The sequence below is a fragment of the Podarcis bocagei genome (assembly GCF_964188305.1).
Source record: "Podarcis bocagei genome assembly, chromosome: 11".
In the NCBI taxonomy this organism is placed as follows: domain Eukaryota; kingdom Metazoa; phylum Chordata; class Lepidosauria; order Squamata; family Lacertidae; genus Podarcis; species Podarcis bocagei.
The window spans coordinates 53,490,332-53,502,847 of record NC_138136.1 but is presented as its reverse complement, the minus strand read 5'-3'; the positions used below and the strand labels follow the sequence as shown (position 1 = coordinate 53,502,847).

At 44.8% G+C, this 12,516-nt stretch overlaps 1 protein-coding gene across 4 annotated transcripts in view; it reads left to right on the top strand.

Annotated features, from left to right (window-relative positions):
• DCC (DCC netrin 1 receptor) overlaps positions 1-12,516 on the top strand; it is a gene marked incomplete at its 5' end in the record, with an annotated part of 959,801 nt that overhangs the window by 593,850 nt on the left and 353,435 nt on the right. For all 4 annotated transcript variants that reach the window (XM_081212644.1, XM_081212643.1, XM_081212642.1 and 1 more), the window contains 2 exons: positions 4,088-4,242; positions 8,601-8,721. In XM_081212644.1, coding sequence (XP_081068770.1) covers positions 4,088-4,242; positions 8,601-8,721 — 276 coding nt within the window. The remainder of the gene's footprint in view (positions 1-4,087; positions 4,243-8,600; positions 8,722-12,516) is intronic.

The following is a 12,516-nucleotide window of genomic DNA, read 5'->3' as shown; positions in this document are numbered from 1 at the left end:
CAGGTTCCCCTGCAACAAGCACCAGCTGGGCCGAGTCAGGGGCCTGAGCCTGCCCTGGCTCCAGATGCGGGGATTACCTCATTGCCTTCAGCTGGGCAATCACTTACAGCTGCTCCGCTACCAGTTGGGTAAGGATCTAGTAACCCACCGACATCTCCTGAGCTGCAGAGACTCAGGTTTGAGAGAAGGAAAGACCTGAGTACTCGCAGGAGGAGTGCTCGCCTTCGGGCGAGACAGGGAGGTGAGTCACTGGGGAATCAGGACCAGCCGCTACCCCGACAGAGATAAAAGCCTGTTGGACCCTGCCCCAGGTTGCGGGAGCAGCATTGCTGTTTGCTAGAATCTGCCTGAGACCTGACCTTGCCTGGTTTCCTGCCTTGTGTTCTGCTTGGGCCCTGTCAGACTGACTCTTCGCGGAACCCTTGGATTTGGGACTGGATCTGGATTGCCTTGCTCGGATTTACCCCCAGGCCCAGCACACTGCAAACCTGTTCAGAGTCATAATGCCTCTGACAGTGGAGGTCAGCTCTGGATCCACTAAAGTCTCCAAAGTTGTAGAATCATGGGTAGGCAAACTAAAGCCCGGGGGCCAGATCCAGCCTAATCGCCTTCTAAATCCAGCCTGCGGACGGTCCGGAAATGAGCATGTTTTTCCATGAGTAGAATGCACCCTTTTATTTAAAATGCATCTCTGGGTTATTTGTGGGGCATAGGAATAATAGATAGCCAATGATAGCTTGACTTCCATGAATCAGTCTAATCCTCTTTTAAAACCAGCCAAGTTGGTGGCCATCATTGCCTTCTGTGGGAGCAAGTTCCATAGTTTAATTAAGTGCTGTGAGAAGAAGGACTTTCTTTCACCTATGCTGAATCTTTCAACATACACCTTCATTGGATGTTCATGAGTTATAACATTTTGAGAGTGGGAGAAAAGATTTTCTCTGTCCGTTTTCTCCATGCCATCCTTTTTACTCTTTTTCTAATGAAGTTTTTTTTTAATTAAAAAATATATATATATCCTGACATTCCTTGTATAGCAAGGATGTTCCACTTCTTTTCCTGATGATTGCTGCATTTTCCTGCAATCTGTCAGGGGCTGCATGCTGATTGTGTGTGGCGCTAAAGTCAGCAATGGACAAGGACAGTATATAAAAGCTTGCAGAGCCTCCATTTCCCTTTCCACCAATCCTCCTTCCTGTTCCTTCCTTTTCTTCTCCACCCAGTGGGGCTGCAGTGGTAGGGGACAGGTTGCTCACGCTAGTGGGCTCCACTCCTCTCTTTCAAAAGGGCTTTCAAAATTAGGCTGGGAGCCACAAGTTGCCTGTACAGTGGTACCTTGGTTCTCAACTTGGAACCCAAACACTGCAAACCCGGAAGTAAGTGTTCCGGTTTGCAAACTATTTTCAGAAGCTGAACATGCTCTGTTTTGAGTGTTATGCTTCGTTTTTGAGTGCCACACTTGCGTTTTGAGTGCCACACTTCTGTTTTGAGTGTTATGCTGAAGTCTGTCTGTTTTTGCTATTTGTTGTGCGTTTTTGTTTTTTGCGGCTCTTTTTGTTTTGTTTTTGTGACTGTGTGGAACCCAGTTTAGCTACTGGTTGATTGATTGTGTGACTGCAGTACAATGTTTATTGCTTTCATTTTATAGATCAATGGTCTCGTTAGACAGTAAAATTCATGTTAAATTGTTGCTTTTAAAAGTCTGGAACGGATTAATCCATTTTGCATTACTTTCTATGGGAAAGTGCACCTTGGTTTTGGAATGCTTTGGTTTTGGAATGGACTTCCAGAACAGATTAAGTTTGAGAACCAAGGTGCCACTGTTTGTGCCTTGAGGCCCCAAGCCCCCCCCCAAATAAATAACTTCACACTGACACATAATTTTAGTTTATTGGGCAAATTTAGGCCACAACTTTATTGATTACAGCATAGTGAGTGGTATTGGCCTTAGGCACTGGCAACAGACTATAAATGACTGCTGCCTCTCTGACAGGAAGTCTGGAAGAGTAAACACCAAACGAGGGAGCAACATCAATGAAGATAAACCAAAGCTCACCCCGGGGTTCCTGTGGTCCTGGCATGGCCCTAGCCTCTCAAGTGGACTTCGGACAGGATCCAGGACTCCCAGATTCCAATACCGGAATACCCTTATTCATGGAGGGGCAGGTGATGGCCGCACCTCCTCTCCCAATGCCTAACTGCCAAACCTTACAAAGTTGTGATGATTGCTAAGGGGGTAGGCAAAAACCAAATGGCCAGTGCCAATCTGCCAAATGGAAAAAATTCTTACCCCATCCCCATTCCAAAACAGGCAACCACACCATGTACAAAGCAAGGCCAAGACAAAAACAAAAACAAAAACAAAAAAAACCCATAGGGACGGGAGGGCGGGTATTCGGCAGCGTGAAGCAAGGGCCATTGGCCACGTTGTGCTTCCGCTTTTATAGCCCCCGCCCCCAATCACGCCTCCATAACCGGATTGGCTCAAGCAGCCTGGCGGGACTCTGGGGCCGCATTATACATGCCTGGCTCCACTCTAGGACCCTACCAAATAAGTTTTTGGGGTGTCCTGTGGCCTGCATGCAACCAGGACCCTCTCTGAGGAGGATCCCATATACAGCTACTGTTTCGCTGGTGCTCTCATTCATACTTACTATGTTTATATCTTACTGCTCTATGATTTTATTTTTTAAAAATGTTTATATTGTCACTTTTGGATATGGTTATTTTTATCTTGAAATTTTACCTGACTTGGATTTTTTTAAAGGAAAGCCTAGATATAATTTTTAACATAAGTATTTTTACTGACCTTGTGTGATGGAAAGTAATGATATGAATTAAACCTTAGCTACTGAGTACAAGAAAGTTGAAAATTCATGATATGTGTATGCAGCCCTGGTAGACTCTGGAATCCACTGTGTGCATATTTCACAATGTCATTTGCTATTGATACAGTTGTAAAAACTTTATAATTCAGACATTGTGCATGGCTGCTTAAGAAATACAATTGCATTTTCTGTATCAAAAAATAAGCCAGGGATGCTACCCAGGAAATTAAAATCTAATCTGGTTTTCTAGCAACCATGAATATTCAAAATAATGAATATTGTTCCCTGGTTGAAAGCTGACAAACAGGACTGATTCCCCTCACCCCCCTTGTCTCCTTTGATGATGGGAAAACTCATTAGAAATGTGATGTTATTAGCAGTTTCTCTTGAATTGCAAATTTTTATCATACTATAACTAGTATTATGGTAATGATGAAATTAAATTAAATTAGCATATCATATACCATACAGCAAAAGTGTTAATACATTATAGTAATACAAGACAACAGATAATTGCCAGCTTAATAGGAATTTGTCCTCCGAAAAGATAATCTGGCTTAAGTCTTCCTCCTCTGTGCTTGGAAATAATGTTGCTCGTATTGATTCATTTTGCAAAGCTAATCACAGGTTATACTTATGCAAATGAAGATGTTGTCCCCACTGTTACATAATCAATGTGGTTATCCAAGCTTTCAAAGGTCTGGTCAGTTTTGAAACATGATGCATCATGAAAACCTATATTGGATATGGTTGCAGTTGAATGGCTGCTGTTATAGATCCAGGGTGCTGGAGTTTGTAGATGCAAGTCAACCATAATTCTTAGAATTAGTAGAAGTTAGAATTAATCAAGTTTGATTAACCTGTGTTCAAACACCAAAATACCTGGGTTTAGCTTGTGCTAGTAAGCTATTCTAGCCTGGCAGAGCTAGCTGAGTTTTAGCCATTAAGGCACAAAGACCAGTGATGGCCCATGAAGGAAGCCATCAAGAGATAGTGAACACTGCCAGACAAGGAGGGGAGGGACCGCTCCTCCAGCTATATATAGTGGGCATAGGCCAGTGCCAGGTTTAAGCTTTCAGCGTTGCATGACGTAGGCTGGAGGAAATTGTTTTCTCTGCACTATCAGTGAGAAGGAAAGGGGGAGCAGAACATGATGTGTAATTTTTTTGCGATATATATATATATATATATATATATATTTGTGATATATATGCATTCATGCTCACTAAGATATTTTTCTCCCTGTTTTGTTCTTGCAGTTCCACCATGGTTTATCAATCATCCTTCAAATCTCTATGCCTATGAAAGTATGGACATCGAGTTCGAATGCTCTGTTTCTGGAAAACCGATTCCTACAGTGCAATGGATCAAGAATGGAGAAGTCGTCATTCCTAGTGATTATTTTCAGATAGTGGTAATCATTATTTGTTTTTACCATTATTCCAAAACAAGGAAACAGACACAATTCAATGGGTGCAACAAAAGCTCTGTAAAAGGTGCTACCAAAAGTAGACTTAGTTTTAGCTTTAGTTTTCCTTTAGATCCTGGCTCCTTCAAGTTTCCCCAGATTTCTCCCAGGTCCCTTGCTATTCCCCTCCATCTGCCTTCAGCTGCAGCAACTGTTTCCCCTGTCCTGTTCTGAACCTGGTCCTTTAATATACACCAGCCAGACTTCTCTACCTGGTCACTTGGGTATACTCATAAAAAAAGAAGAGTCGCCATCAATAGCTAAAGGAAGCACACTAACAGCAAAATAAAATCAGCTTAGTCCATCAAAAGCCTATGAGCAGAAGGTAAGTTTTTACCTGGTGCTGAAAAGATGTCAACAAAGGTGGCAGTGGATCTCAGTGGGGAAAACATTCCACAGATGAAGAGCTGCAACCGGAAAGGCCTCTCACCTTCTGAGACTCCCTCAGAGGGAAGACCTGGAGAAGGGCCTCAGAAGAAATACCTAGGGCACCTTCAAAGATGCTACAAAGATGTGTAGCAGTGGGCAACCTGTCTGTTCAGGAAACTTGTCTGTCACCACTCACTGCTTGTTGAGAAACCCTTAAAATGTTTCTGGGGTACTCCAAGCACAGCTGAAAAAACCCTGCCCCAGACCGCTGGTCTTTAATGACCCGTTGCTGAGCCCTATCTAATGTGAAACACAACAACAGCACTACTATCATACAAAGTGGTTAAAAATAAAAACAAATGAGTGAGAACTCAGGTGTATTTTTGTACTAAAGGTGGGCCCCAGGTGAGGAAATTCCGCAGACTACTGCATCATAGAATTATAGCAAGGGTCAAGAACTGGATCAGGCTAGTGGGCTACTTTGCAAAACACCCTCCATAGACCCACTTTGACAGGTGGGTGCCAATCACTTGGCATCCTAATGACATCTACCCTACAGTTGAACAGCTCTTAACATTAGGCGGTCAAAACAGGTGTGTCCCATCCTGTCATAACATTCCAGACTTTCTCCCCCACTGATAGATCTCTTGCATAAAGCTCTTTGATACAGGAAATCATGGATAATGTACTATGGAAGTTACCGGTCTAAGGCTACACCTAACCTTCATTGTTTGCCTGCCCAGATAATACGTGGAATACGTGGAGTTGTCTTCAGTTCAGAAGTAGTTAACTGATGCTTTATTAAAAAAAATTGTGGCCATTGGATAATCCACCCCGCCATAATGACTTTTATTTTAGAGGTTTAGCAATCTCATGCATATAGATCAGTTTGCCCTTTCCTAATTAATGTTCCTTCTATTAAGTGAAATTGACAATGATTATCTAAATTAAACATGTTCCAGTTAATAAAAAGGCATGGGCGCTTTCCCCGCTTTTCATTCAGAGAGGAAGATTTACTCAGTTATAGGAGCATCCAAGTTCACACAACTTTACCCACCGTTGCTGTTTATAAGAAAGACGATCAGGCAGGCTTTGCTCAGCTTGCCAAGAGACAGACATTTTCATTAAGTAATTGGGAAAGGGCAGGTTCCCCTTTTGTTCTTTTTTCCCAAAACTGCCCAGGGAAGAAAGACTTTTAATAAGAGAATCATTCTAGGCAGAACATTTTTATTTATTTCTTCTCCTTTTTTGCGGTGCCAAAGACTCTTCCTTAGAAGCCAAAGTTTTACAGCATCATTTAGTTCTGCCTGCCAACAGCACCTCCAGATGAAACCCTGCCCGGATGCAGCTGAAACGAAATGGCCTCCTTCCCTTTGTGGCTGCCTGTAACCTGGGAAGGGCTGACCTTCAAATCCTTTCGCTTGCCTGGAAAAGTATTTAAAAACACCCACACAAATCCACCGAATCTTCTGCCACTAAGTGCACCCATTATGCAATGCAGACCCCTCTTGATGTCGATTCTACATGTTGCATAAAGTGTTTGCGCTGCCCTTACGTGCGGCCGCAGTATTACTATTAGTTAATCAAATGTCCTGGTAGCAGGGTGAGCAAACCGAGTCAGCACATTATTTAATGTATGTGCATTTTATTACAATCCTCTAGGGATGAACTGGCGGGCATGAGTGAATACCAGCATACCTTAAAGAGGATGCTTTTTTTGGATGGCTTTAAAAGAGGATCAAACAAATTCAGGGAGGTAGAGGCTTTTAGCCATAGTGGCTATGCTCTGCCTTAATATTTGAAGGCTGTTTGCTTTTGACTATCAGTTGTTGAAAAGTGCCCTTGGGTCTTGTTTGCAGGATTCCCATAGGCATCTGATTGGCCACTGGGATGACAGAACGATGGATTGATCCATGCTTCTGACTTCCAGTTGCTGGAAACCTTCCTTACATCTCTTTCCCATGTTTTAGCCATATCCATGTTGCTGGTGGTGCTGGCTTCTAAAACATTACTAAAGGAGGCTGGCACTAAAAGGTTTTTGCCTGGGGGCTGGGTTTCAATAGTGGCAGCAGTAATAAACTGCTTTAACTGCAATAATCTCTCAGTGGTGTGCAAGAAATACAATACAGAAAATGTAAAAAATGGTTCAGACTTTTGCAGTTCCACCTCACGCAGTTCGGGGTTACCTGTCTTCAGAGGATCAACAGCAATGCATGGCCAAAGCACAAAAAAAGATGGGCTTGTGGACAGATAGTCTTGCAGTGTGGTGGTAGGGCAGGCAACTTTTGTCATGCGGGTGGCAAGGAGAGGTAAAAATTGGCTGAAAGGAGTTGGCTGGACAAAAGAGAAAATTGGTGGCAAGGAAAAAAGGACCTGTGACATATCTGCTTTCAGTTCTTTGTTGTTGTTTAGTCATTTAGTCGTGTCCGACTCTTCGTGACCCCATGGATCAGAGCACACCAGGCACTCCTGTCTTCCACTGCCTCCCACAGTTTGGTCAAACTCATGCTGGTAGCTTCGAGAACACTATCCAACCATCTTGTCCTCTGTCGTCCCCTTCTCCTTGTGTCCTCCATCTTTCCCAACATCAGGGTCTTTTCCAGGGAGTCTTCTCTTTTCATGAGGTGGTCAAAGTATTGGAGCCTCAGCTTCAGGATCTGTCCTTCCAGTGAGCACTCAGGGCTGATTTCCTTAAGAATGGAGAGGTTTGATCTTCTTGCAGTTCTGGCCATACTCATAGTTGGTGCTAGGCCTATCAACCTTTTTGGCTCCAGATAATTATAATAATGGACGCGGGTGGCGCTGTGGGTCAGTGCCTAGGACTTGCTGATCGTAAGGTCGGCGGTTCGAATCTCCGCGGCAGGGTGAGCTCCCGTCGTTCGGTCCCAGCTCCTGCCCACCTAGCAGTTCTAAAGCACCCCAAGCGCAAGTAGATAAATAGGTACCGCTTTATAGCGGGAAGGTAAATGGCATTTCCATGTGCAGCACTGGTGCTGGCTCACCAGTTGCAGCTTCGTCACGCTGGCCACGTGACCCAGAAGTGTCTTTGGACGGCGCCAGCTCCCGGCCTCTTGAGTGAGATGAGCATGCAACCCTAGAGTTGGTCACAACTGGCCCGTACGGGCAGGGGTACCTTTACCTAATTATAATAATAATTTATTATTTATACCCCACCCATCTGGCTGGGTTTCCCCAGCCACTCTGGGGGGCTTCCAACCGAATATTAAAAACAATACAGTGTCAGATCTGCCCACCACTAGCATCAGACCTGCACACCATGAGCCAATGAACCCAGCTGGTTACTGGCCCCAAGGGAATGCAGCCTTGAACAGAGATAGTGGCCTGTGGGGATGGGTAGCTCCTTGCACCTGACCTCCCAACGGCAGTCATTGCCTCTTAGAATCCTAGACTTGTAGAGTTGGAAGGGACCCCGAGGGCCAACTAGTCCAGCTCCCTGTCATGCAGAAAACTCAAGGAAAGCATCCATCATAGATGCTCATCCAAGCTCTGCTTAAAAACCGTCAAGGAAGGAGGGCCCATAGCCCCCCGAGGGAGTTTGTTCCACTGTTCCACCTCTTAGCAGGAGGCAGAAGAGGCAGGAGGCAGCAGGTGGCTGACGCCATGTGGGTGCCCCAACAGAGTCCACCTGGCATACCTACCCATCTGCTTGCAAAATGCCAGTGTCCTCACCCCTCCCTATAAGCAGTAGCTACTCTGCAATGGGAGGTCAGGTACAAGGAGCCCCCCGCTCCCTGCTGGCCGCTACTGCTATATAGAAAACAAGTTTCCCCACAGCTTATCTCACAGAAAACATTGAGGAAACCATAAAACTGAATTGTGCCTCCAATTTTAATTCAGGAGAAAGAAAGAAAAACCTGTGAAGTTTCTGAGGCACAGCTCTAGGTAATTGCTTCTGCTTCTCTCCCTCTCTTTAGGGTGGCAGCAACCTGCGGATTCTGGGCTTGGTAAAATCAGACGAAGGCTTCTACCAGTGTGTAGCTGAAAATGATGCTGGGAACGCTCAAACCAGTGCGCAGCTCATCATCCCTGAACCTGGTAAGATGCAAAAGGCATACAGAATCGTTTGTTTTGTTTTAATTAATATGATTAGCAGAGCCATGGACCATGTGACTAGCGGTGGAACATATGCCAGCACTGCCCAGGGCGGGCATGCTCCTGAGGGGGGCGGGGCGTGCTCCCAAAGGGGGAGGAGCATGGAGGGTGCCCTCCCAGGTTCAGGATAGCTGCTCGGGTGCACGGAGCAGCGTGCGCGCCCTGCAGCCAGGAGTGGAGCGAGCCGTCCACTGGGCCGGAGCGAGCCGCTGGTGGTGGACATCTGGCGCGCCCCCCACCTGTGACTTCCAAGCCTCCCCCAGCTGTCAAAATGAAGGGGGAAGGGGGAATGCCACGGGAAAGCATCGCAGCTCCCCCCTTCCCCTGATGGCTCGGGGTAGGCTTGGGAGTCGCAGACGGGAGGCACGCCAAATGTCACCCGGGGAGGTCCGCCCCCACTGCACCCCACTTCCTCCACCCCTGCCTGTGACCTACACCAGCTCCTGTTTTTTTTTGCTTGGATTCTTACTATTGTGGTGATCAGTCTATAGCAGGGGTGGCCAACTCCCAAGAGTCTGAGATCTGCTCACAGAGTTAAAAACTGGCAGTGATCGATCCCCTTTTGGGGGGTTCAGGTTGAAGTTCTTGAGCTTTTTTTTTTTTAGGAAGGAGGGCCCTGTTTTTTGGGGTGCAGGACAAAGTTTTTGAGCTTCTTTGGGGGAGCCAGTGATCTACCACTGATCTACCACTGACGTCCACTGGTCTACCAGTAGATCACGATCTACCTGTTGGACACGCCTGGTCTATAGTGATACTGGCGAGTAATCATTCGTTGTTGTGTATCACCCGTTTCCATTGGGACAAAAGAGGCCTAGGCTGGGCCCTTGATTGCTGCTAAGCAGATGCCACATGTGCTGCAGGAAATGTCATTCCCCTCCATGTCCCACCCCAGCAGAAGGTGTGCGGAATCACATCTCTGGGTTGTATTTGACTAAGTCTACTCAGAGTAAGCCCACTGGAATCCATGAAAATGACTAACTTAAATGCATTTTTAAATGGGCCCATTCAAAGTAGGACTTGGTGACATACAAGCCTTCATCTCCTTTTTAGTTGGTGGTTTTGCTATTTGTGCTGACCTAGGAGGCGGCGTAGACAAGACAATTAGAGGAAGCCCATGGAAGAAGGCAGGTCCATGGTGGCTGGTGCCCTTTGGTAGGCTGGTGGATGGAAGGAGACGCCAAATCTGGTCCTGAGCGTCCCACCTGCAAATGTTTCATTACCTGAAGGGGACATTTGTTTCCTTGCTGCATGCTGTTGTTTAAAGTGTTTGCATTACAAAGAAAGTGAAAGATAAGTCATATGCTGAAAAGTAGGCTTTGATGGGGACGGATGTTGTTCTTTAAAGAGGAGGTGGTGAAAAAGAAACCATGTGTAGAGAACAGAACACAGGTACTCAGCTGAAACTCCTTCTGTGGGTCTGACCTTCATAGAAAGTGTGTCATATTTATGTTGTCCATTTGCATTCTCACCTTATTGTTATTCTGGAGGCAGAATAATCTTGGCTAATTGACTGATACTGAAGGGAGAAAGGTAAAATTAAAATAAATGCATTTTTAAAAAATAAAAATAAACCACCCTTATGAAAACAGATGGGGAGACAGGGGCAGGTGGCTAATTCCACCATAGCCTTTCTCTCTGTCTCTTTAACTTTGACCCTGAAAATAATCTGTGTTCCTAACCTGTCAATCTTCAATTACATGCATACAAATGTATGAATCAGGGGCTGATTCACACAGGTATTGTGGCAGATGTGGGGAACCTTTTTTGAGGTTCATGGGGCACGTTCTATAGGTGAGTGGGGGTCAGCGACAAAAGTTGGTGGAGTAATGGATGTGACTCTCACCTTTGTACAGCAGATTTTATTCCAGCCATGCAAAAGTTAAAGGGCGTGCGCCATGATTCTTTCATTTTTCTAGGACAAAGACTTTCCAATGCAATCTTGCTGTTGATCAAATCTGTGTTTCTTTGTGCATGTCATTTGATATCCTGCCACTGAGATTCATATGCAGCAGTTGTTTTATTATTAACAATGTGATTATGATCTGACATATTGCAAGCCACATTGTACCTATGATGGCTTTCAGCATTCTCTGATATTTCTCTTTCTGCATTTTTGTACATCCAGAAAACCATTTAGGGTTGTCAACATTCACATTACATTTAAGTGCTGATATTCACCTAGCTTTCAGACAGTCACTGTAAATGGTATATTTATTTGTTATGAAATAAAATAATAAATAAGCAACATATGGAAAGGGATACTTTAGGAATTAATTCTTTGCAAATTCCAATATGAACATACCTGGTCCATGACTCCCTGGACTGAGGGCAGCTGAATCTGGCAATCTGGGTTTCTAATTTTCCCCATCTTAAATGCAGTTAATATTTCCACATCATTTGAGGATAATACCTCAATAATAACCTGAAAACGTTCCAATGAAAATTCATCACTTTAATGTGATTTCCTTTAATATTCACATTTTTGTATGCAATTTTACATAATATACACATTTCCCCAAAACAGTTTAATATAACACATTTTTTTGCATGCTATTGTCACTGACATACACATTTCTATGTATGCATTGCCCTAATATACACATTTTTGAACATGGTATTTGGCTTGAGAACTGCCTTGTAAAATTTGAAGAAGCGCATTTCAGTTAACATATATTGGAAAGTGTGAGATAGTTCAGTGCGCCTTAAAATACGAAGTTCATCCAATTGCTTCCCAACCTTGGACTATTGTTCAGATTGGAACACAGTTACCCTTCGGATTTTTCACTTCTCCAGATTTTGGCAATGTGCCAGTTTTCAGCCCAAAGCAATGCTTAAAGTTGTGTATGTTTAGGATAAAATAAATTCAAAATGCATTATGTGGCAGAAAAATGCATTTAAGTACAAATTTGCACAGTTATGTTTTTATTCACCCACCACCATCACACACACAGAGTAATGCATAAATAGAACATAATGGACTTAAAGGTAAAGGGACCCCTGACCATTAGGTCCAGTCGTGGCTGACTCTGGGGTTGCAGCACTCATCTCACTTTATTGGCCGAGGGAGCCGGCGTACAGCTTCCGGGTCATGTGGCCAGCATGACTAAACTGCTTCTGGCAAACCAGAGCAGCACATGGAAATGTCGTTTACCTTCCCGCTGGAGCGGTACCTATTTATCTACTTGCACTTTGACGTGCTTTCGAACTGCTAGGTTGGCAGGAGCAGGGAGCGAGCAACGGGAGCTCACCCCATCGCGGGGTTCGAATTGCGACCTTCTGATCAGCAAGTCCACGCTCTGTGGTTTAACCCACAGTGCCACCCGCATCCCAATAATGGACTTATGCGAGTGCAAAACTCACATGGACCAGAAGTGTGTTGATCCACCCACACCTTGCCCCTCCCCATTGGTGCCAGGAAGTTCAGCTGCTCCTGCTCGTAATTCTACCTGTCACCTGTGCTCAGAATGATGACCTTCCTCTTAAGAACTGCTGTGTGTGTCACACACCTCACTTTTGGCAAGCCTACAGTTTGTATGTGTGGTTGTTTTACATGGAAGTCTGGTTCCCACATTCAGCTTCTGCTCTTTTACACAGATGCCAACCCAGTGGGGGAGCGATAGAGGCCATCTTTTGTGATAGAGTCATTTAATTCATCACTGGGAACAGCCTAGAGGAAGTTGTATAATTCATTGCAGTTGCCACCTAGATGTTTGAGTGCTTGATAGCAAATTGCTGTTC